The 27,295-nt window shown below is 38.3% G+C and overlaps 1 protein-coding gene across 12 annotated transcripts in view; it reads right to left on the bottom strand.

The window, feature by feature from the left end:
* PTPRK (protein tyrosine phosphatase receptor type K) overlaps nt 1-27,295 on the bottom strand; it is a 402,245-nt gene that overhangs the window by 87,747 nt on the left and 287,203 nt on the right. For all 12 annotated transcript variants that reach the window (XM_051612998.1, XM_051613001.1, XM_051613000.1 and 9 more), the window contains exon 8: nt 7,213-7,515. In XM_051612998.1, the coding sequence (XP_051468958.1) occupies nt 7,213-7,515 (303 nt within the window). The remainder of the gene's footprint in view (nt 1-7,212; nt 7,516-27,295) is intronic.

Below are 27,295 nucleotides of genomic sequence, written 5' to 3'. Positions count from 1 at the left end.
CTCCAAGCAGGATTCAAAGGACTTAAGAAACATCTTAAACTTCACCTTTCTGAAGCAGTTTTTCCTTTTATACAGTATTATGCAAGGATTCCGTTGAGAACCAGCCAGGTAAACATCACTCTAGTGCTGATAACAGCTTTTGGAAGACAACTCAAAAGGCTTTCTTCAGGCTTGTGCCTGCATCTCCAGAAACCCCATCGCCCACTGCTGTTCCTCCCTGCTGCCTTCTCAACTCCCATTCTTTTTCCTTCATGAACTCTAGCCCTTACCCTTGGACTGATAGTTTATACTAAAACAAAACACTCAAGACTATCAGGTGAAGTGCGTTACTTAAGATTCCCTATCGATGGCCAGGTATCTGAATAATTTGAAAAAAGTCTAGAGTAGCTGCTAGAGGACTTGGACCTTTTGGCCTCCGCACCCTCTTTGAAAACATTCGGGTCCCACTGATTTTCTTTCCATTTGCTGACCTTGTGAAGTGTGACCCCACCATTTCTCAGCAAGAACAACAGTAAACAGTCTTTTTTCCACATTCGTTGTTCTATGCCAAGCTGCCAACAGGTCAAGATCTCCACTCTTCTGAAGAAGGAAAATGATTTAGATGGGTTCAAATGTATGGGTTTCAGAAGAGATTTTTAACTTAAGCAAAAAAAAATATCATTTTACCTTAAAAAAAAATCCAAGCATAAAACATACCTGTATATAAAAGAAACTTAAAACTAATTCAAAGGGAATTACAGCATGGTTTTATAGTGAAAACATCACAAGCTCTTCTTTCACGATTTACATGCACCTCCAGAGCTCTTTTAATGAAGCTATATATTCATATAGTGAATAGCTGATAATCTTTTCTTCTATATACCTGTGAGATGGTGGACTTTTGTAAATGCTTCGCATAATAAAAGTACAAACCATCAATCTGACATCAGACCAATTCATTTTAGAGCAATATATTTCCATTAAATTAAGTCACAGTCACAAATAAATAGTTTTTCACAAATAGTTGTCCCTTAAACCTTGTTCTACACTAACTTATCAGGAAATTTATATTGCAATATATTACTTCTGGAAGAACAGTGTATTAACTGACACCAACCACAATAAAAATGAATTTATATTGCTTCAGTTTTCCTGCTACAAAATAATGAAAGTGAATGCAAACAGAGTATTTTTATTACTATTATACTTTGTGGAAGTCGTCCAGAGTATTATTATGCTATATGGTAAAGGCTACGTGCAGATATATGCATGGTTATAGTGGGAAAAAATTCCTTTATGGTACTTAAAAAGAGTATCAAAAAACTTAAAAGACTTTCTCTGAAGGTAGATGCTCATTTTCATGTGGTGACAGTCAATCTCTTCTGCTGTTTAAACATTGCAAGCAATTAAAACGGCTGACCTTTCTATTTGCTTTTTCTGAGGGGTTTACCATTTTAATTTTATGCTTTTTTGTTACTCAAGCCTAAGGCTAAAATAGAAACAAAGTTTAAATAAGAAAAAGGAAAAAAAATCAGAATTGCTATTACTAATCTTTACTATAAGGGTAGTTACACCAAAGGCACTGACAAAAATGGTTTATTTGAAAATCACCTAAGTTGCACCATTTGCACTGAAGAAGGAAATGCTATTGAGAAGAAAACTGCATATTAACAGCGTCCTTGGGTGCATATACTCTTTGGTTGAGGATTTCTTGTTGTGGAGGGAAAAGCAGAGCTGGCACGGACACCCTGGGAAGCAGTAGGCAGTGGAGGGCACTGGGCCATGACTCCTAGGACTTGCTGGAAGCCCATGACCCTGCACAGGTCTGTGCCACCCACCCTGGGACACGGCTGGACTGCCTGGGCAAGGTGCCACACACACCTGCAACAGGCCCCCGTACCTTCCAGCCTGCACAGAATTATTAACACAATACTAATCGATGCTTACAATCCAGGTATTAACTAAGCTGACAGAGACTAATCAGTCTCAATGGCAGAGGCACTCACTTTAGATATTGGCACAAATATCAAATGGTGTTAAAACCACAAGTTCTGGATTTGCTGAACTGAGGGGCTCACACACCTAGTGCAGCGTCTTGTTTGAAGCCTTTTCACACCAAATGCTGCCTTCAGTACTTCTCATTTCTGGGATCTGGAAATTTTTCTTCATGTCTGAGTGGAATAACTTCACATACTCACAGAATTTACAACTTTCTAAAAATATGCAAATCAGTATTCGGTGAGTGCCTTCAACTAGCACATGGCTTGGGAATAGTGGGAACTTGTTGGCCCAGGTGTAAGCCCTCATTCCACTGCAAACTGCTAAAATAGCTGCTAATTCTGGCCTATTTGCAGGCACCATTATGTCAAACAACATGTTTCAACAAAGAATCTCATATGCAATATTACTTTTTCAGCTATAAAGCTTCTTACGTAGGTAACTAAAGGAAATGAAAGCAGGAAGTTGTTTCAGCCAGGGTAAATAATTCTGTGTTTCAGGGCCAATTTTCCTGAGCTATTAATATAAAACTTAGTTTGTACTTCTAGTCTCTGCAATACTGCAATAGCTTACTTCATTTGTTATTTGTTCAGTGCAAGCTTAAAATAAATCTCTGCTAATAACTTCAACATTTTTCTTACTTCCTTGCAACTCAACTTTTTGGATGACTTTAATAAAAAAAGTGCTCACGTGTCTTTCTGCAATAATTTTTTTCTCTTTCTGTATGATATGCCCATAGCAAATCTTACCTACTGCCTAAAAACAACAAAAAAGTGGGGTTATTTTCACAAGCAGAAGGACAAGTAAGTTATCCCAGGCTCCTTTTATCAAAGTAGCTCAGTTAGAATCAGTTTCAGTTCACTGCTGTGACTATGACACTAAATTTTGCTGCTGCTGATGACACATAGGTCACCACCCTCCCTCTTAGGTCAAGGACTGAGGTTCATACCTTTAGCAGTGGTATTTACAGACAACTTCACAGTTATGTCATGGGTTTCTCTTTATTAACTACAACCATTTGCCAATTTTTTCCCCAATAAGATTAGTATACCTGTTCACTTGACATCCATGCACATCTCAGCTACAGCAGTTCCACATTTTGTGAGACAGTTTGCCATTTCAAGCAATCTTTGCAGCTCTCCGATGCTGCATCAGACATCCTACCTGCTCATTTCACTGCATTAAGTTTTCTCCAAGATGGGCTATTTTCGTTATTTTTACAATGCTACTAGCAAAGTTTTATGGGTTTATGTCTATGCTTTTTCAAAGCTCCTTGAAGTATTTGTTTGTATTCTTTTGTTAAAGCATATTTCCTACCCCTTCTTTTTTCCCCTCCCCATATTTTTCTAGCATGCCAGAACAACTTGAAAAAGTAGTTAGGAAAAGATACTTCTCATAGAAAATAAAAAATGAGGATGAGGCATTTTTTTTTGTAAAGGCAGCTTTCAAAACTTACTACTATGGATCACAGAAATATACTAATTGTAACAATTTCTATAGAAAACTCTCTCTTGGAAGTTGATGGAAGATAATTACTCTTCCCAAATGTAGACAGTATATGAAGTATTACACTTTTTAATTATGTTTTTTTTGCCTTCTGATTACAACATTTCCTCCTTCCTCTGCTGTTCCCCAGAGTAGTGAGCCTGCTGGACTTTTTCCAGGAGCATGAGAAATGGTTGGACAGTTGGTGTCTTAACCCCACACTGCAGCATAGATATCTCTGCATGGAGCTGAATGAGCCACACTCTCTGAAAGATCATGAGACCTCGTTTGTGTCCAATGAGCGTGTCCTTTGCCTCAGACCAAAGTTTTGGTATACTTTAAGCCCCAGAGTGCATACTTATGCTATTCCAAGAGATCTTTTTCAATTAGCTGTTTGCCTGCTGTTAGCTGACACACTCCCTTACAAGTTATAAAATTGCCCTTGAACACTTTGAGCTTCTCAGTTTTCTTTCTCTGTAGCTGCTCTCTCAGAGCTAATGTCACTATTCCTGTTAATCTACTGCCTTCTGCATCTGTTTCCAATTAAAAATTAAGGAAGCATTTATCTGCTTTAATCCCATTCACCATCCACTGCTCTGACAGAGTCCCTCTGAGTTCACAGTGCCCTTGTGAACAGGCAGCTCCGAGCACGTGCGCACGCTGCTGATTCATGCTAAGTGATAAATTCACTGCTGGCTCTTGTACTTTGTTTGAAACGCCAGACATCATCTCTATCCAGCAGGTATGCATCCTCAGATTGTGCAAGCCTTCCTCTTCTCCTTTATCAAATCCTTCAAACACTGCTCATCTCCTGTACAAGCCAGGCGAAGCAGTGAGATGTGGCTTCTTATGTGACATAGATAACACTGTTGGGGTACCCAGAAGAGCTTTCTCCCAAACCTTAGTGATAGCGTGGTCTCTTCCCAAAGTGAAAGATGGTGTTTCACCCACAAAACACAGATTTCTTTGTTTCATCTTCTTTTTGCACAACTTGCCTAACAGTGTATTGCTCAAGGGCCTATTTTTTTTTGTGGAATAAATTAATTCCATCTATCCAAGTTAAATAGAAATAAAACCACCAAGTACTCAGATCTAGCTCTGGTCAGAAAGGAGATTATTTTCAGACCAGTACTCTTGGCTTTGCTTTCTTGCAGATACTGAATTACAAGCTTTTAAAACCTTCTCCATTTGTCAGACATGGCTCCAAAGGTCTGAAGCACAGCTTCTCAATCTTACCCTGTTCTACTGCTTGCTTCCCAAGTTAATTCTGCTTCTGGTATCATACATTGCTCAGTTGTCACACATCACTTTGGGAGGTCTGGCCCAGCTATGAAGCCTTATATAAATGTGAACCTTCATGAAAGACAACCAGAGATCCTCACTGTGTCACACCAGCACCTCACAAAAGTCTGATATCCTCTGCTTTTAGGGAATCTCAGAAGCTCAAATATGTGTAAAGCTCCTAGTAGACAGGAGGAGGTGAGGTGATAGAAGGAGAGATGAAGGGAAAGATTAAAACAACAAAACAAAACAACCAACCAACCAAAAAAAAAAACCAGAAGAAAGGGAAAGAGAGCTGGAAGCATGGGAAGATGGATAAAGCAGCAGGGAAGAAGGGCAAAATGGATGAAGAGAGACAGGAAAATGTGGGGTAACTTTAACTTCATCAGTCTACAAAGTTTTTAGTTCATTAGCAGGTCCTTGAAAGAAACAATGGCATTGGGAGGGATACTGCACTCCAGAAAAGTTATCAAACACTTAATTATCCGTTGTGGTCATCTGGAGTTTTCAAAGTTTCCACTTACGAGAAGTACACAATAGAAGTGCACAGTTTCAGGTAATCATGTAACCAGCAGCTATTTCTAATTAATGGTAGTTGCAAAAATGTAGGAAAATGCTGTGAACTCTCTGTTTTCCTTCTCATAAATGCCCCCACTATGTAAATAACATTATGCTGATTCTACAAAACCTGCACAAAACATCATGACAAGGAGGCTACTTCTGATGACATGAGAACCATGTGGGGCAGACACTCATGTATCTTCCTGTAGCTTGCATCCTCTTAGTCTGAGTCCTGCTTCAAGGGTGCTTTATAACAGTTTTGGACAGATAATTGATCACTTGAACATGGGACTAAACTAGCAGCATGAACACAGGCAGTCAACTACAGAACTCAGTTTACTATTGCTGTGAGAGCTCAAGGAAAGAGACACATTTGATCCCCTGAGATGGCTGAAAGCCCTCTGGATTGCTCGTTGCTTGCACTCTCTGCATTTTGGAACACATTATAAAATGCATATAGACTTTCAAGTCAATCAGTAATGCACCATTCAAGAATCTGCATTTCATTTCCAATGCTATGACTGAATAGTGCTTGTGGGAGACAATTTTCAGGTCACAACCACTATTTACCACCAGTGAATCTACATATAGGTATCTTATAAAAAGTTTTAATCTCTTATTGAAAACATAATCTGCTTGACATAGTTTACCTTAGCAACTTCTGCTCACTGGGTGAGGCTTCTTTTACACTGTGGTACCTCTGACACCAAAGCTGAGTGTAAGCAGGTTCACTGATAGCACAGTGGCATGCTAGCTTGAGAACAAAGCCTGCCTTGTGTTCATCATTTTCCAAGAATAATCCACAACAAAACCAGATACAAAACATCTGCACTCAACTCTCATCCTTACAAGTACCACTAGAGCAACCAGCCACTACTTAATTAGTTAAAGGCAATCAGAAACCATAACCTTTCTTGAAAGCACAGATAAAGGAAAAAAAAAATCCATTTTCCATGGACCTAACAATACTACTACTAATTCATTTTTTTTAACTTCAAGGAAAATAGCAATCACAAATACCTTTAATACAAACACAAATGAATAAATTATTCATAATGGCTTATATTTAAGATTAACTTTTTTAAAAAAGGAATGCTAAAATCTGAATTGCACAAAACATTCTAATTCTGTACTTGTTCATAAATCTTCATGTGATGCATCTATGCCTCTATAGCTCTCTACAGCTCCTTGTATTCTACCAGTTTAATAAGCTGTTATCTCTTCTTTATTGCAACAGTAAACATATTCCTCTTCTACTTCTACATCTATTGCTTATTTCTTCCTGACTTAAGTTCAATTGCCTTGTCAATGAAACCTCATTGGGAGCATTTTAAAGAGGAATTCTAGAACCACAGAATATCTTGATTTGGAAGGGACCCATAAGGATCAGAGTCCCAAGTTGTCAAAAAATACTTTAATCTATCTTTCGAACTGTTAACAGATACTATATACTGTAACCTGCAACATAAATTACTGCTCAAAGACATTTGCTGAAGAGGTTTTAAATTTTGAATAGCATCCTTAAGCACCACATTTAATATTTAGAAATACATTTTCAAAAATACATTAATTTTCAAATAGTACTCCAACTACTGTAAAGAAGCCTTTCCCTAACACAACCATAGGTTTCTTGTCACCTGTGTTAGAACATTTTTGAATGACTGGGAAGCTGCCCTCCTTTTTCTTGCAAGAGACAGATTGAATCTGACTTGCACTACATGGACAGTTCGGGCTATGTATGAAGGCTGACAGCTATCATACTTTTAAAGCTACTGCTCTGTGGCTAATTAATACATGAATAGAGGAGAACCCCCATCCTTTGGGACACATTGTAACACACAAAGTAATTTCCTTCCACATCTCTAGACTGGGCTTGAACGTAGTTTCCATAAAAGTATTTATACATACCATCTTCATCTGTCTGGATAATGGTTTCCTCACTCTCCTTCCTCCCTTCTGGATTGGTTAAGATCATTTTGAGGCTGACATTTGTGTAGGGAGGCAGGTGATCCACAACGTGCTGGGGTGCTTTGGGGTCCATGTCCAAGCAGTCTGCCTTGCTCTCATTGTGTCCGCAGAAGTAGTGGTAGCATATAGTGACATTGAACGTGTGGCAACGAGTGATGTTGTAACCTAGAGATTCCCAATCCACAGCAATGTGTCTGGCCTGGATCTCAGCAATCTTTAGAGTTTTCGGTGTTCTCATAGGTTCTACAAAACAGAGTATAACGAAGAAAAACATCGTTAACGTTCCTCATACTTCCACTGAACTGTAACTGGTAGATGATACCTCCAGGCATGTGAAAGCAAAGCTGATACCCAACACACACAAACTTATTACTGGAAGAAGTACCACCCTTTGTATGGGTACCCTGAAGGGTAAAAACCTGTCACAATGTCTATGCTTCTATTTCATCCTTCTTTAGCCTCTCTTTGCAGGTTTCAATCAGTGATTAAGATTTAGCAACAGCAAGAAAAAGAATTGTTAATTAACAGTGCAGCGATTCAAAGCAATTGAGAATACAGGCAGTAGACACATAAAGAGTGACCAAAAGGCCATCCAGCTGTCACTGATGGCTTCTCTTCTTTATTTCCCCTTATCTTTTTTTTTACCTGCATAGTTTAGATAATACATCATAGCAGTAAAGAGTCAACTTTCACTACACTATGATTTATCATGTCACTAAGCAATGTTGTATACTAATTACACTAATTACCTTACTAAGCTAGCAGTTACAAAAATGATGCTGATATTAATGAATGTTTATTATTTTAGTAATTAAACCATTCATTCAAGCAAAAACCCTGATAAATATTACAAAGATGCTTTTGGATATTTCCATTGTATCCTGCTTCCTTTAGATCCCCAAAACTTTGCCTGGACATTGCTTTGAGCTGGCAGTCTGTGACCTGCTACCCAGGCTCTCCACACATGCATTTCCACCAGCAGAGTACATGATGCTCCCCAAGCTGCCATCAATCTTTACTTGTCTCTATAGTGCATTCATTCCTCATGCAAGACTAACGTTTATCGTTGAACTTAATTAAAATGATTACACAACGAAAATCATGACCATGACTATATATACTAGAGTTTCACTGGAAATATATCAAGGGGATCTTTACACTCTGCTAATACATCCTCCTTCAACAGAGGGAAAAGCTGTAGGCACAGCTTCTCCCTCATGTCCTTGCTGTAAGGTCACAACATTTGAGATAGTTGAAGGAAGTGGGAAGTCTTTCTGGGCATAACGGTTCTTTGTCACTTGCATCTATGAAATGAGAGTCCCAACCAGGCTAACAATCAGCCAAAAGCACAGATGGCATACTGAAATAAGGAAAAGTGAATCAGTATAATCTATTCAGCGTACAGTTTGCCAGACAAACTCCAAACATTTTGTTTCAAGTACCAAAACAATCCAATTCTAAATATTACATAAAGGTATTCCTAGTAATATGATGAGTGTTAAGGATTAGAAATTTTGCCTATTTGTTTCCATGGTCTATTCTTCCCTTTCTGGATTTTGAACAAGCATATTCCCTTTGCCCTTGAGTACCAGTTTATCATACATATGGCAAAAAATACAAATGAGTAAGTAGACTTCCTGGGCTGTAGCTTTCTGAACATATTGTACATTGCGACAATAGAGATGTGAAGTTGAAAGATAGCATTGAAAGGGTCCTTGAAAGATAAGAGACTTGAACAGGAGGAGGGAAAAAAGGGGCTTTTATAGAGTAAACAATGGCTGGTGCTTTAGCAAGTGCAGAGAGGTGTGAGGCAGTCATTTAAAAAAAGGAAAAAAATAAAAGTACCAACACATTAGATCTTCTGAAGGCACTTGCAAGAGTCTTCAAAGAATCAGTATTTCCTTGCCTACTGCAAGCACTTAGGAAAAAAAAACAAACAACAAACCCGCTCAGGTGGCACAGAGGAAGAGAACTGCTAGATTCTCTTCTGAAGAGAACTGGCTACAACCTTCACATATGGATCGATTCTTCTAATTTTAATTTCCTCTTAATTCTGCTAATCCAGATTATGCCTTTGACTATCCACACCAAAGATGGAATTCAAACCTGAACTTAACACAAAACAATGCATGTTGTCTGGCCATGAAGGTTGAAGCTACTAATGTTTGAAGCCAACTAATCAGTAACAGAAAATGTGCTTCATTTTCATCTTGCTTCTTTCATCACAAGACTAGAACTGCCTTCACACTATGCTGCACAGCACTTCAAAAGAGAAGGGAAAAAATAAAAGCTTTGTTAATCTTAAATAAAAATAATTTTACAATTCTATGCAAATTTTGCAAATGTGTCAGAGTATTAGAGGAGATACTGAAAAGCATCCTTTATTCCCCTGTCAAAAAGCAAAGAATGAAAGACAGAGTGTGATGTCGCTTTCTCACAACTATTCCCATTTTTGGCAGAAATTAAACAACTTCTGCAATATTGAGATGGTAATTAAAGTCTGCAGAGTCTCCCAACAGCTTTGGCAAACTCTGTCAACTGTCCCACTGCTCCTAAAATGATGATTCAAACCCACAATTCTACTTTCACTTCTGGGCAACATTCATCTTGGCGATCTCTAGAGGTAAAGACCAATTGTTTTAAACTACCATACCACAAAGCCTCCATCTGCACCACCTCAGTAGAAAGCAATTTTTGAATAATTATTTTTCTCAGATAAAACAGTATTGAATTTTTGAGTAGGCTTCCCAAAACTCCCAGCATCTCATTAAGAATAACTTTGTTCTCAATGGGGGCAAAAAGAAGTACTCATCTGCCATTTTACCCTTTTCTCATCACACTTTAAGGTGTGCATTTTATTGAAACATTTTCTGAATTCTACTGGGATTTTATTTCCCTTTATGCATTCTCTTCTGATCCCTGGATACTTTTTCAGTACTACTAATCCCAGTAAATCAATTTACTTCTTGTCTTCCCATTTGTTAACTTTTCTCACCTTTCCTCCTTCAGTTACATCAAGAACTTTTATACAAAATACATGATTTCTAAGTTTTTGTTGAATTATTCATGTCAAATTGGCACTCTATGTGAAAGAGGGAAGAAATAAGATGCTTCCAAAATCCCTGTTCATTTCTTAACCTATCAATTAGATTTTCAAATAATAATAACAATAATAGCAGAAAGCACTTTTCCAAACATTAATCTACCAGTTACCTCTGTGAGACAGGTAAGTGGTGTTAATCCTTTTCTGCGAGGCAAAAGAGACAGAAAAGTTAACAGCTGGTTCAAAGCTACCAAGTGATTTACTGCCACGCCCATAAGAAAACTGAAGGGTACCCAACTCCCAAGTCACCAGTGCTCTGGCCACATGAAAGCACCAGCTAGCAGCAGCAGTTCAGAAAGCTCACTTGCACTTTATCAGCCAGTGCTTCGACCGACATTCTAACTCCACTCCTCAAGTCTAATTCTTTTTATAAAGAGTTTTTTGCAGATCTTCTTAGAACAAGTTTGAAAAAGCACAACAGTGCCCAGACACTTAAGTGAATAACTGAGCATAAGGACAAGTTATTTGAAAATCAATAGTTTGGCTTGTTAATTTTGAAAGATTTCTTGAGTGAGAGCTTGTAATTTGAATGAAACAGCATATTTTTTGCACTAAATCTTGCATTTAAGATTAAAATTCTGAGGAGAGGATATTCAATTTTTTTTTCAAGCTTTTTTCTCCAGCAGTAAATATATTTAACACTGGTGGCAGTTCCTCTGAGTGAGAGCAGTAAGTACTCAGGGCTTCTGCTTTTGCAGGAAATTCAATATCCTCTGAGTGTATCAAACTCTTAAAACATTTAACATCCTGACTGGCAGAGCCATGTCTTTCAACAGAAACATGGTAAAAAAGCATACAGGCATTGTGGTGGTGGTGGTGGTTGGGTTCACCTTTACATCCTTGCAAGTCTTTCTGCTGAGGGATCCCTTCTGCCAGACCCTTCCTGCCCAGAGGCTGCTGCCACAATCTCCACCCCATTCCCACCTCTGCTTACAGTCAGCTTCTCTCAATGCCTGACAACACCCAACTCTGTTATCTTCTTCCTCTTCATTCTCCCTTTATCTCCTTGGCAAATAATTACTACCAAGCTGACTCAGATCCATCATCTGATCTGACTGTTTTTACTCTCACTGAACCAATTAAAACCAGAGACACTGGGAGAATATGAAAATAACAGAAAAAAACAGAATAATAAATAACATCTCTACACTCTCACTGATCACTAAGTCCTCATTCCTTATCCAGAAACTGTATCAAGTAAAAGAATTACATGCATGTAGCACTCACTCACAATTTATGGAGCAAGAAGATTTAACCCAACTTCATGTGATAAAGAACAGCTTTAGTAATTCTCCACAGGTTAATAATCCAGGGATAGATGGCAAAAGAGACAGAACCTGTTGACCCCATACCACCTCTCAAATGCAGGATGATTTAATAAGATGCTCCAGACAACAGATAAAATGAAATTCAATTTCTTTAGTGCTTGATAAGCAACACGTGATACAACAGGTCAATAATGGAGCCTTTTTGTAGAGATGATCTTCACTTACACAGAGATGGCAGTGAAAACAAAAGCCTTTACAATTGTAGAAGAGTAAGAATGAGGGCATGCATTCACTCAGAACCTATTTTAATAATAAAAATTAAAATAATAATACATATTACCCTGCTGTCAATCAAAGAAAAACAGATGACCTGAAGTTGTGACAAAAATCCTATAAAGAAAGGCTAGCAAAACATGACAAGTCCTTTGCTTTTGCTGCCTTTCCTCAGAAATTGTAAATGCTGAATGCAAGACAGTTTCATTTCCATTTACCTGGCAGGGGATTGTGGGGGTTTAGATCTTCTGAACAGCAGACAGAACACACATTTATTCACATGAAATGGAAAGCAAATTTTAAAGCACAAATACTTCAGATAAAGACACTGCTTCTCAAACACCACCATATTATATCTATTTACTGTCTGTGTATACAATTCTTTAATTGGGGTTGGCTTTTGGAACTTTCTCCCTTCTTGAACTTTTTCTGGTATGGCATTACACTGAGGAGCTGACTTCAAATTTTTGCTTTAACCACACTGACTGAAATTCATATCAAGTTTAAGATTGACCCAGGTCGCCTTCACTGGTGACACAAGAGGCGAGAACTAACTGGACTTGAAGGGTGAGAAAACATATACGTTTGCATAAGGTTTGAGGAAACTGCAGAGAGATGTGGGGCTTATATTAAAGAAAAACTGACATACAAAACCAAAAATATGACAATTATTTAAAAAGTACAGTACATAGACTTTAGGATAGTAACCCTGTGATTTAAAAAAGTGTTTTTCACACAGGCTCCTTTAATTATCTTGCTCTTAGACTTTAAAACAAAAACGACATAGAAAAAAAAAAAAAGTCCTCATTTTTCTGTTAATATTCTCAGTCTGAACAGCCACTGGAATTCCCCAGACTTTTCTTTATGAGAATATGAGCCTCTGTGTCCTGTGGCTTCCCCTGACCTTTCCAGGATAGGTCTGTCCTTGGCATGTGGGAAATAAAAGAGGATTATTCTAAGATGTCACTGTGGTTCCTGCTGATGCCTTGGTTCCTGTAAAGTCCTATAAAAACAAAATGTTCCCAAAACTCAAAAAAACCCCAAAGTTACAGTCTTGCTGCTGTCAAGAATTCTTCTAAAAAGACCCCTGAGTATGAAGCATGGTATGAGTGAAAACCACTGGGGGAAGTACAACCCGAAACAGAATAGCTGTGCAGTAAAAGGTTCCTCACTTGCTCATTTCAGTTGCATTACTCTCAATTATTACTTTTGTTATTAGTGAGCAATTAATCACGTTGAAAGGGTTAATATAGATACTAAGCTTCCTTACATAACACAGTGAAGATTGCTATAGCTGAAAGTGTATCTCTCACTGAAAAGGACTGGAATTATACATTTCAACAGACAACCAAAGACTGAGCAAGAACTACAAACATAGGCAATGATCACTTCTGTGAGTGATCTGCTGCCTGTCAAAGGAGCGGCATCCTATAATTAAGTTATGAACAAAGCCAACAAAAATCCCCAAGTAAGGTAAGCTGTCCTGGAATATCCCATGATGAAATCCCTGTGTTTCAAAGATTATTACTCTATGAATGCAAAGCAATTTAGTTCAGATTAAATCCCACTAACTCCATTATTTAACAATGTGATGATAATACAGGAAGACTCAATTTATTCAGACATCCCAAGAATGCCATGCATTTCAGTCTGATTTTCTTGAACTAATCTGTCCTTATGACAGAATCATTCTTGGAAATTCTATTCAACTTTCTTGCCTGTGACTGTGGCAGATCTTTGACTGTTTGTAAGTGGAGTTAAAGGCTAGCTTAGAGTTAAAGCCAAAAGTCAATTAACAGCACTGGCCTCAATCCTTTAACAACTACTTAAGCATAGTTTATGAACTACAGATCTTCAGTCAGGGACTCTTTCCTATGTGTATTCCAAGCCAAATCCACACAACATATTACCAAGTAGATCAATACAGACTTTTCACATGTTATTGGAGTATTTTATTATTGCAGATATTCTGGTGTCAGAGAAGTCCCTTGTCCTCAGAACATATAAAAACAAGGACACATCATGTACATAAATACAGGTTGGAAAGTCTTAACTGAGGTATAGGGGTTTTTTTTGTTTGGTTTTTTTTTTTCAAATCTTAATCCAAGTCAGCAGTTTAGAGGCCTGACTTTAGGCAGCCAAATTTGAAAATGGAGGCCTTCAATATTTTTAAACTTAGAAGCATGAAGAAATAATGCACATCAAATAAAGAAAAATCAAACGAAGCTAACAGAAGTTGTACAATTTGAAGTCATGTCAGCAGATTGAAAATTAACAGAATGAAAAATTAATGAAATTTTAATGAAAAAATTTAATGAAAAATTAACAGCTACATATTTGCACAATAAAAATCAAAGAGATTACTGGGCATTTCCTTTCTCAGCTGTGTAACACATACAGGACACATACAAAAAAAAAAAGTGGATGCAAACAGAAAAAGAAGCCACTTGGGATACATCAGTATGTCCATCTATTCACCATGTGAAATATGAACCCAGAATAAATCAAACAATGGCATTTATACTGTACTAGCATTACAGATTTATTTTGTTGCAAATGAAGGTAATTATGCAACTGTATGAAAATCCATGAGTTTTTTGTCTCTTCACTTTATCTAGTGACTGACTTATTAAGCCCTTTCTTATTGACCACATACCTCAGGGAGCTGAAGAAAACACTGGAATTGTTACAGAGGTAATCAGCTGTACTACACTAGCTTCAGTAGCAGCAAGGGGATATACAATATATTTTAGGATGTATCTTTTTGGATTAAAAATACAGCTGTCCCTGCTTCAAAGGTATAGTAAAGAGATGAGTGTAACTGCACTACTGACAATTATTTGCCCATTCCCTCTTAATAGTATGTTTATTCCATTGACTCCATGCATGATTAACAGTTTGTGCATCCTTAGCATGTAATCAATAGCTGTGAAGTCTTGCATTAGCTTTAGAGATTAGACATCCCTTGGTAATAAATTCCATTGATTTCTTCAGTTTAGCTTACTGAAGAAATCAACTTTCCCCAGCTCCCAGTTTAAATTAAAAGGGATACATAGTTCAGGAGAGAGGAAAAGCTGGCATGACCTCTTTAAGCTGTTTCCTCCAGATGAACAAAACCTATCTGGTGGTGTAAAACATGAATCAGCATGTCAAGAAGCATCAGACTGCAAGAATAAACACAGTGAAAGCCTGACATTAGAAGATTCCTAGGAAACCTGTTCAGGGCTTCAATGGTGAAGATTAACTGTGTAAAGTCAATTACAAAATTCATAGTGATGGGGAAAAAAAAATAAACTTGACTTAAATATTAGTGGCATGGATATACTAAATCAGAATGGAAGACTCATCTTCTAAAACAGTAGCAATTATAAAGAATATATTAAGATAATATTCAATATGTATTTACACACACGTATACAAGTTCCACCTGCCTTAACAGTGAATCTGACCATTGAACACTATGAAAAAAACACTCACAAACATTTGTTTCAATATAAATCACCAGTTTGCTTAGATGATACATTTTTCATTTCTCTCCACTGCACATTTTTCCTTTCTCTCCAATGCACATTCATAAACATCTTTTTTTGTGGTTTTGCTTACATATAATACATTTGAGAGCTTAGGATGTTATGAGTATTATGCAAAATGCCTAAGCTGGAGTAGTGTGAAGAAGCAAAACAAGTTTTCTCTGGATGTCACAGAAGCTTCAATTGCTGTCTCCTGTACCTAAAAATTTCAGTCTTCCAAGACAGGCAGCATAAATATCACCATACAAAATTAACTGACCAAATGTGGAACATAGTCTATAATAAAGTGCAAGCACAGAAGAGAGACTCTTTATTCACTGACTGTAAATAAAGTCCATGCCACATTCATCTCTGATGACTAAGAATTGAAAACTGCAAGCAGTAATCACCATGCTCACTGAAAATTTAACATATATGTGTCTACACACATAGGTACACATCCATGTGCACTTCATGGAATAGTTTGGGTTGGAAGGCACCTTAAAGACCACCTAGTTCCAACTCCCCTGCATGGGCAGCAACACCTCCCACTAGACCAGGCTGCTCAAAGCCCCATCCAATCTGGCCTTGAACACTTCCAGGGAGGGGGCATCCACCATTTCCCTGGGCAACCTGCTTCAGTACATTTTGATTTTTTCCAAAAGGGGCAGAGCCAGAGAAAAGTGCAACATACAGTCATTACTTGATTTTATCATATAAACACAGCATTGGAAAGGCAAGTTTGTGGGCTGTGACCTAGATTGACATTCCAGGCTTTGCTAGTTGCAGGGAGTGGGCTAAAAGGTAGGTAGTTTTGACCAGGGAGAGAGGGGGAAGATGCATTTTGATGGTTGTTTTATCTGTGTGTGTGTAAGTTGCCCCTGCCAACCCAAACCATTCTATGATACCTATCTCTATGTCATACTATGTATATATCACATAGCGATATATTTCTGTCATGTAACACAAATTATAAACCTTGGCTGAAACAAAAATTCATGAAGTGGCTTCAATTCAGAAATGACAACGTATCACAAAATGCATCTGTTGTCTATGTCTTTTCCTGCCAATGAAACAATTCTGGCATATATTTATTTATTTATTTTACTCCAAATGTCCAAACTTGGGGCTTCTATTGTACAGAAAAATTTTCCTTCACCACCTGGATATTTTTTTTAGTAAATTGGTTTAATTTTCTTTATTGGCTCATGCAAAGTTAAGGACACATTTTGAAAATTCAGGAAAGCTTGTTTTCTTCTTAAATGCATCAAGAATAGCACAGGTGCACAAAAAGGAATTAATCTAACATTAAAATCTTACAGAAAATCAGAAACCATTTTCAATTGTATTGAGAAATCTAAAAATACTCCTAAGGTGGCAAACAGGCAATTTTATGTTCAAGTTAGATACCTGATTACCATGAATTTTTACGACTTTTGAATTTTGATTACTTTGTTACTTAAGTCACTCACCCACCTGCCAAAACCTGTTTAAATACAGCCACAAAACTTCTCTGTTTTTCAACAACCGATGCCAATTAGCTATCAAAATGTAGTACCTGTCCCTGTGCAAGGAAACCTTTTTTCTCAGGCCTCCAGCACACCTTAAGGTGCTACTTCTTTACAATTATTTTATTAAACAACAACACAAATATCTGCACATTTTAAGCAACCTGATTTCATTCAAACTGTCCCTTGATGTAGCTATGAGGAAAAAAATGTATTCTTTAATAAATGGGAAAAGTACTGTTTACAACTTGCTAATTGAACAGTCATGAAATATTCAGTAGAAAATACAGTTCAAAGTTGTTAGTTTCCAGATGAGTTTATTTGTGATGGCTTTTACATTTATTTATTTATTTATTTATTTCATTTTCCCTCTTGTGAAGTTCTTTAAAATACTTGTTATCAGAAAGGGAAATGATGCTAAGGACTATTTGCTTTTTATGTTGACATGCTCTGTCTAGGCAGAATTCACATGGTATCAACTGTCTTTCTTAGCACCATCTGGCTACTGAGGTTTGCAAGGCCATTTTGGGACCTGGGACCTAATGCTGCAAACCTTTTGCTCAGGAGCTGCCTTTGCTCAAAAGGAGCAGAGCTTTGTAAAAGTGAGCTCATGAGCACCTCTTGTCTACAGCAAAATATGCAAACACAAGTACTGGCAAGCTGGGGAAGTGCTTTCCAAAACAGGCCATGAACTCTAAACAAATATATTTCTACTTAACATCTAGCTGCATAAAATATTCTAAAGAAATCGCCCTGCTGCTTTCTTTTCAGCCAGCTAGTGTTTCACAAAGCTGTTGTTTTCTGTCTAAGCAGAAACTTGGAAAACATAAAATAACTCATCCTACAGTCAAACAAGGTAATTTATTTTAGAGATAATTTTCTCTCTGCAAACTTCTTCTGAACACTTCAGGTTTATTCCATGATCCCAGGACACAAAATTGCTCCTGAAAAATTATCCCAGAATATTTTCAGTCAACAGTAAAGCTAGATATAGTGACAACAGAAGAAGGTGGCAAACGCAGCAGCTTACTGGAAGCAGCAAAAGAAAAATAATTTCAGGTGCTGTTGATAATTACTTCATGAGCGACTGATCTTGCTTTATACAGAACAGATGGTGCAAAATCAACAAATCTAGTTTTCATTCACATACAAATGTACAGAATTAGTTCTTCACTTGCAGGAGGACTCACCACTTTTTACTATGTGTTCGCTTATTCTAGATACCCATCTAGAGCTCTATCTAGTTAAACTGTCAATCACATTCAATAACTGTTACCATGTTCTGACTTTCAAAAAGATACTGTACTAGCACAGTTGTCTTGGCTTCACTGTTACTGCAAAGCAACTGCTGACATGCTACTCCGACCAGCACTACTGAAACAGTCACCCAGGAGAGTGTCAATCACGCCTGCTGAGTAAGTGGAGCATTAAATTGTTTTTATGCCTATGTTGTACATGCTGAATCACTGCCATCATACAATCACAACAGAATACGAAAAGGGAAAGGAGCCAATTAGTCAAGTCAAGGCCACACAGGCAAAAGCTGTCTTAATTTGAAAGTGCAGGCTAATTGCTGGACACCAGCATTATGTCACTTAAACCAGATTTATTGCTGAGTGGAATAAATGCTTAAGAATAAAACCAAAACCAATCTCTTCCTCCCTACTTATTACTGAAAGGCTTTAAAATTCTCCAGAGTGTCTGGTAGGCAATTCTAGAGCTACCTCCTCTCTTTTATAGAAATATATATACTTATTTATTTACTCCTCCCTCCCTTCCCCAGCTGTCAACCTGTTCAAGACTAGCATAGCACACATATAATCTACTACTGTCTCCTCTTGCCATCACAAGCAACCCACTAGCTCATAACCTTTATTGTTTACCATGATAATCTGAAGGAATAAGAATCTGCTGTAGAATCTCTAGAAATAAGAAATTCCTCGGAGTTCATTTGAAGACTGCTACACTGATAACGAAATTATTTTTTTACTTACATTCCAAATATACCCGATACTTGATAATTTTCACTCCCATTTGTGGACATTCTGTTCATATTCATACCCATTCTTACCACCTACTGATGCCAGCCTTAATCTCCCATTGGCCATGTTCCCCATAACCATCATCTTCCTTCTCCTCAATTTGAACCTTAAAATTATGGCAGCTTTTGTCTTCCCAAGTTCACCTGCTATTTTAATACTTAGGCAAAATTATAGTATTATAATTAATGGGAGCTGTAACAAGGACATGTGCTGACATGGAAAAAAAAAACAACAAACAATCAAAAAAATCAAGCACATGCTTGCTCTTCCCAGAAGCCCTTCAGCTGTTGCTCTTGTTTGATTACATGAAAAACACTCAATCATGGATCATCACAGAAGAATTCAGCTTGGAAGGGACCTCTGGATCTCATTTAGCTAACCTCCTGTTCAAAGCAATTATACCAGGTTGCTATCCTCTCAGGACAGCAGGCATGGAAGATATATAGGAGATAAAAAGGCAGCTTCAAGGCTTGGGCTGATTTCTGACTATATGGAGTTTGGAACAAGACAGAAGAGAAGAGAATTCCACAATTCCCTAAAAAAAAAAAATTATAATTTTTTAAATTTTGATTCACAGCATCTGGCACTGACCTCTATTAGATGGCAAAACTGTAGGCACTTCACTTAAATTTCACCTTGCTTCACCTTGTTTGGCATAAAACTTTGCAGAGTATCAGAAGCATTGCTTCCTATAAAAATATTATTTTAATTGCAATTGTTAAGTTAAATGCACAAAAAAAACCCCAGTTGAACAGAAGAATTCAGCTCTCCTCTTTGCAAACCACCTGATGCAAGAGAACAGAACATACCAATCTACTTACTTTGCATATTTTCCACCATTATTTAGACAAGTTTGGCAAGGGGCAGCTGTCTAAACAAAATGGGTTTGGGTTATCCTGTTTAATAAAGCTTAGGTTACTATACATATCTACTATAAATTTGTTGCTGAGTGTTTTGTTTAGTTTAGAGGAATGGGTTGGATTTTACTTCTATTGAACATTATAATAGAGTCCAAGAACGGAACTTAATCATCACAGGTGTGCAGCGACGCATCTAACTACAGTGCTTTTGCTGCTTAATGAAACAGAAAGAAAGATGGGAAAGGCCAACACTTTACATCTGAATGTACGGGGCAGGGAAGCCAGTGTTTTGACATCTAGACAAAATCAGGCATATCACAGTCTTGTAACTAACTGGTTAAGATCTTTACCTTTCTCTGATCTGTACTGCCATTGTAAACACTAGTATGATTAACGACAATTATGCTTTCAGCCTCTCCTATAACTGCTAGAACACCATGCTAGTGCAGTGCTCTTTTCAGCACTAGAACAAAACAAGTAACCTGTATCAACTTGTTTTGAGTGAAAGCTTTATACAGCGGTTGAAGAGGGTGAGCTACAATTTTCACAGCTAAGCATTTAAATCGAGCCAGTTACTGAGAGGGTGAACTAGTTTATTTAATAATGAGGTCAGTCATCAGATATTTCTGTCAGGGCTGCAGGACTGGCTTATCTAAGTGACACATAGTCTGCAGGAAAGAGGGCATTTACTCTGAAAAGAGAGAGCACAGGCTTTATTTCAAGCATACCTCCTGAATGGTTTTCAGAGAAAAAGTCACCACAGTTATAGAAATTTCTAAGCAAAGAATGCAATCCATGCTCTACTTGCAGTTTGGCTCCCAAGGAATGTGTCCCTCAAAAACACATCCAGTATGCATTCATCCCAAAGGGACAACAGACTGCTTGTCTTCTTTTGGACATAAATGCTACTGCCTAATTAAAGCAGGGCGTACAAAATGAAGTTTCCTTCATTCACTGAGGAGTTTGGTGGTTTGTTTTTTTTAATATTACTCTCCATTTAAATTCAGATTTGTTTTTTCAAAAATCCTCAAGGAAATTTATTTGAAATATCTGGTGGGTTGCTTTGCTGTTGCTGGCTCTGAAATCTCATTCTTGCCCAGCTATGTCCATCAGGCCATGGCTGAGTAGCACACTAGGAAAACCGCTTCCTCTCTTAGAATGATTAAAAATACTCTGACTTGTTTTAATTATTTTTATAATAATTAATACATCCTACATACATTTAAATTTACCTGAAGATAAAATATCAGAAGAGGAGGTTATCCATAGATTAGTAAGAAATTAATTTATATTAAACAGCCCAGAAATCACAGAATGGTTTGGTTTGGAAGAGACCTTAAAGATCACCTAGTTCCCATCCCGCTACATGGGCAGGGACACCTCCCACTAGACCAGATTGCTCAGAGCCCCCATCCAACCTGCCTTTGAACACTTCCAGTGAGGGGGCACCCAGAACCTCCTGGGGCAACCCATTCCAGTGTCTCACCACCATCATAGTGAAGAATTTCTTCCTAATGTCTAACCTAAATCTCCCCTCTTCCAGTTTTGATCCATTATCCCTTGCCCTCTCACTAGAAGACCTTGTAAAAAGTCCCTCCCCAGCTTTCCTGTAGCCCCTTCAGTTACTCGAAGGCAGCTATAAGGTCTCCTTGGAGCCTCCTCTGCTCTAGGCTGAACAGCCCCAACTCTCTCAGAGTGTCATCATAGGAAAGATGATCCAGCCCTCTCAGTCTCCATGGCCATCCTCCAGACTTGCTCAAAGACCTCTATGTCATTCCTGTGTTGGGGACTTTAGAACTGGACACACTACTCCAGGTGGGGTCCCACAAGAGACAGAATCACCGCCCTCGACCTGCTGGCCACGCTTGTTTTGATGTAGCCCAGGACAGAGTTGGCTTTCTGGGCTGCAAAGTGCATATTGCTGGCTCATATTGAGCTTCTCAGTAACCAGCACCCCCAGGTGCTGCTTTGTCTTTAACAGAACTAGTTGGAAACAGAGTTTTAAGCAGCCTGGTGCTTACAAGGTGGTTTAAAAGCTCAATTTTAACAATCAGCATTTGGCATTTGAGAATGATATGTAATAAAGGCGAAAGATACCAGATTATATTGACAACAAAATGATAGTGACTCCTGGCAAAGGTAAGCAGAGTTGTAAAATTTGTGTTACCTTCATCTCCATTTGAGTATGAAAATCCAACAACTTTCATTTCCTTAATATTCCTCAAAAAAAGACAAGAGGATGAGAAAGCATTTTAATGAGACTGTTATGAAGTAAAAACAAATGACAGAGCTGTAGCTATGATTACAATTATGACTCTGCTTTGGTACCACACAGCTGATAATATCCTAGCTTGCACTACTGCTTGAGTTCAGTTTCCTTCAGTTAATATATCTGGGTTCCATAACATGCCTCTTTGGTGAAACCAGTAACTGAACCCAGTGGTAATACCTCAGGACGTTATAATTTATGGCAATTGTCTGTTCCCACCACTTTTCTCCGTAATTTGTTCCAATGATTAATAGCCTCACTGTTAAAGATAAATAAGTGTGCCTCACTTCCAATTTGAATGAGCCTGACCTCAGCATGCAGCTATTTGAGGTTCTTAGATTTCTCCTTCTCTGGAGGAAAGAGGCCTTTTATACCTGATATTATTTTTCCCCAGTATACATACTGTATATTCACCTCCCACTGTCTCTCTAAGACTGAAATGACTGAGAGCTTTAAGTCACCTACTGTAAGACTACACATTAAGCCACGACTCTTTTTGCAGCACTTTTCCCCGTTCCTCCCAAATCTTCATCAGTGTGTTGAAAGCAAGGGCCACCAGATACACATGCAGTGTATTGATATTGGTAACACTCACAAAATCACATCTTTCCCCCTAGCTATGATGTTGGCTCTTGTCATAGCACTACACAAAGGACTATTGCTGACTGCTGACCTATATCCCCTGAAGTTCTTGTTTGGTTTCTGTACTACTTCTTCAAATACATGCATTTATTTACATTTGTGTGTAGATATTAAGCCATATCTATACTCTATCAACTTTAAACTATCAGAGGAGGGAAAAAACCAAACAAACCAAAAATGAACTCCCAAATTCTAATTGCAAAGCAAGTACAAAATTCTAACAAGTGCAATGTCATAAATTTATATAGCTGTGGTGGGCTGACCCTGGCTGGATGCCAGGTGCCTACCAAAGCTGCTCTATACTCCCCTCCTCAGCTGGACAGGAGAGAGAAAAATATATAATGAAAGGCTCATTGGTTGACATAAGGACAAGGAGACATCACTCTTCAATTACCATCACAGGCAGACCATACTCAACTTGGGGAAATTGAATTTATTACTACTGGGATAAGAGTAGGGTAAATGAGAACTAAACCAACATTTTAAACACATTCCCCCCACTCCTCTACTCTTCCTGAGCTCAAATTATTTTGCTCCCAACTACTCTACCTCACCGCCCTGCCTAGTGGCACAAAGAACAGGGAATGGGATTTGTGGTCAGTTCATCACATATTGCCTCTGCTGCTCCTTCCTCCCCAGGGAGAAGTCTCCTCACAGTCTCCCCCTGCTCCAGCGTGACGTCTCTGCCACAGGAGACAATCCTTCACAACCTTCTCCAATGGGAGTCCTTCCCCCAGGCTACAATTCTTCACAAACTGTTTCAGCGTGGGTCCTTTCCACAGGGTGCAGTCCTTCAGGAAGAGACTAGACTACTCCCATGTGAGTCCACATAGGGTCACAAGTCCTGACAGTAAACCTGCTCCAGCCTGGGCTCCTCTCTCCATGGGTCCACAGGTCCTGCTAGAAGCCTGCTCCAGCACAGGATTCTTCATGAATCCTCCTGCTCCAGCATGAAGTCCACCTTGGGCTGCATGTGGATATATGCTTCACCTCCATGGGGTGCAGAGGGACAGCCTGCCTCACCATGGTCTTCACCACAGGTTGCAGGAGGCTCTGGCTCTGCTCTGGCTCCTGGAGCACCTCCACCTCCTCCTTCTTTGGCCTTGGGTGTCTGCAGAGATGTTTCTCTCCCATATTCTCACTTCTCTCTCTGGCTACAGTTGCTGTTGTGCAGATTTTTCCCTCTTCTCAAATAAGCTGTCACCGGTAGCATATTTAGCGTAACGACGGAGGCACTACCACCATCACTGATGGGCTCAGCCTTGGCCCGAAATGGATCCTTCTTGAAGCTGGCTGGCATTGGCTCTATCAGACATGGGGGAACCTCGGAGCAGTTTCTCACAAAAGCCACCCCGGTAGCCCCCCCAAACCTTGCCACAAAAACCCAATACGATAGTGAGCTATCTCGCCTTCACAGATTCTCGTTTCAGAGCTTGAAACATAATTTTCAATGCCTTTTGCAATCAAAAGATGCAAAAGATTAAAGGTAAACACAATGGGCTAAAGTGAAGGGCAGTACACCTAATATGAAAACATTTTTACTAATTTATTTTGCTTATCACCCAAAATGAAGATTGTGTATACACACATTTGTTTGAATTAAAATATGCCAACTATGACATATTATCAACTGCGAAGAAAAATAAACCAAAACCAGAACAGAATCCCAATGCAGTGAGAAAGAGGGTTCTGCTCTCTCCCTATATAAACAGCACACAAAAAAGAAGTCATGCTTGACTGCAAAAAACAATCATACCATTTTTTCTTAAAGACTAGTGTCTCACTGAAAGTCACTGAAGCTTCTCCAAGGACAACTCGAATGAGTGTCAGAGGCCAAAAGTAAAGACACCTCTCTGAAATCTAATCCTCTTGCCCATTTAAAATGCTCCTGCAGCTTTTGGTCAGAAAATCATACCACTTAGATTGCACTGGCAGTTTTGCTTGTTTTTCTTTACTGTTTTCAAAACCAAGTAACTATAATATCTGAACAAGTATTAACACAACTAAAATAAAAGCAGATGGGTTCAGCTAATTTTCTTCTTTTGCCACTCTGCATTACATGTTTTTCCCTTCCAAAATAGTACTTCTGGCGTTATCAACATAACAGCGCTTCAAAGACAAAAAAGCATTAGAATTCTAAGCATGACTTCTGTAGATGCATATAAAAGGGGATTCCTAGTTGCTTGCTTTTCCACCATCCTTCTGAAAGACTCCTGTCCAGGCATGGATTTTGGTTTAAGAATGATCCCCATTTCTTTTCAGACTTAGGCTGAACCTGAAAGCATAGCATATTTGGTGACACCAGTTCCCCGTAAGAACCTGCCAATTTTTTTCATAAACTCTAAACTCTACGGAAAAGTTTAAGCAATAATTAGAGCAAGGCAAGCATTTGTACATCAGCTGGATAAAAACAAAAAGATCTCCATTCAGAAAATGATTTTACCAGTCTTTGTCTCCCACAGAACAAGACCAGCTCAGCATCCTTCTGGACATGCCCAACAGCTTGCCTGGGCAGCCAGTAGACTCCACACACTGCTTTCTCTTCCCTTTCTCCTCAAACACCACTCTTATCCCTGCCCCACCTGGTTCCGTTTATACCTACACTCCATAAATGCTCCATCTTAAATGCTCAGGGGTGTTGGATTCCCTTTAACAGCTGAAAAAGATATTTCCCTGATCTTGATTTAATCTAACAATGTTATCAGCAAATCCAAATACACATACAGCAAACTCCAGATGCTTTGTCCCACACCAAGGTAAATTTCCAAGGTATTTTGCATTTGCAGACAAGATATATCTATAACTGGGGCACTCACTGTGACCATAAAAATGTCACAAAATGTGTTTATAGGCTCCACAACAATCAGAAAAGCATTTTAAAGATCAGGATTCATATACTTCAGACTCTCTACCTCTTTCCACTGATGCCAAGACCTCTCCTACCTTCTCTTTGTTTACTGGGCTTTGACCTGAACAGGGCACCTCTGAGGAGCTCACATCTTGTACAGACAAAAACAGATGGGATGCAACACCACCCAAAACTATGACTGGGACACAAGTCTCCCACTCCCCTCTGCCCACCTCCCTTCCACATCAAAACAAGACATGCAGCAGTGAGGAAACACCTCAGGTCCCGACAGTCTTAGGCCTGCGCTGCATGAAGGAATGGACTGCCTTCTCATCCATTTTCCTTTAGTCTTGCAATTGAATACTATAAATCAATAAACAAGCTGTTAAATTGATTTTATTTTTTGTCAAGACATTAGATGCTGAATTATCTAAGCCTTAAACAAAACAGAATTCCAGCACAGCAAATTTCAGTCTCAACTGAACTAACACAGTAACAAAAATTCCACAAGTCTTCACCCTCTTCTATTTTATAGAAGCTGAAGTCTAGGTAAATTAAGCCAAAATCTCTAATAATGGCACACTACACATTTTCCAAATACCTCTAAAGAATCCTAAGAGCTATGGTTACATCTAATTCATAACACAGTATACAAGTACTTGAAATTATTCTGTGTTTTATTTCTTCCTCACATTTGAACCTCATTTGTTGATACACTGATAAAAAACCTAACCATTAAAAAGCAGCTTTTATAATTCCTCTGTAGAGAATCAGTATACTAAACTATTATTATCACACTCATGATTTACCACATTTCAAAATCAACTTCTTGACATATGAAGGTGAGATATCTATTTCCACCTGTATCTTTCAGCTGTTTAACAGATGCGTCTCATGTCATGGTTATCAAATGTCCTGGAAAGACTCCTCTGACACACTTTTGCATTTGTCACTGGCAACATCAGCCCTCAGTTTTGTGTACAAATATTGCCCAATTAGATTCCTTCTCAGGTGTGCTATACACAGGGTAATTCACTAAATTAGGACATCATCAGAATTACTTCTTTTTTTTTCCCTCAAACACACAGAGCAAAATAATATTTTGTAAAAAAAAAATTTTGATAAGAAAAAAACCCTAAAGATTTTCTTGAATGAAAGTGGGTTAGAAGTTTTTTAATAGCAACAATACATAGCACAGACCTAGTAATCCCTATTAAATAATCATTACAGAATATTCATTCATTCCCTGAAACAGTGCCAGAATTAATATATCACTGTGAAAGCCCTGATATTGTATTTCTAAAACTGGTTATGTTTTTCTAGCCAATTCTGTCTCTGAATACCAGCCCAAACAAATAAAAAGGCTGAATGCTATTTCCTCTTGCAAGGAATCTCTCCCTAAGCTATCATTTGAACAATTAGTGGAATTATAAAAGAAGTAAAACTACAATCCATATAAGACAAATAGTCCAGCTCAGGACACACAGAATTCAAAATCAGTAAAGTGCTTCCTAACTCAGAAAGTGGGTTCATCAGACCAACTCAATGCTGTAACAGTAGGAAACAGAAGCACTGAACTACACAGAAATCTAAGCTGCTTAAACCAAGCTTTAATTAGTTTTACTATGCATCCACTAAATAATGAACCAGTCACCATCAACAGTTTATTATCACTTATGATAATAAAGGAATAAATTTTAA

This window comes from Apus apus, chromosome 3, assembly GCF_020740795.1.
Source record: "Apus apus isolate bApuApu2 chromosome 3, bApuApu2.pri.cur, whole genome shotgun sequence".
Classification (NCBI taxonomy): domain Eukaryota; kingdom Metazoa; phylum Chordata; class Aves; order Apodiformes; family Apodidae; genus Apus; species Apus apus.
The sequence above is the reverse complement of the archived record's forward strand: the minus strand, read 5'-3'. Positions and strand labels throughout refer to the sequence as shown.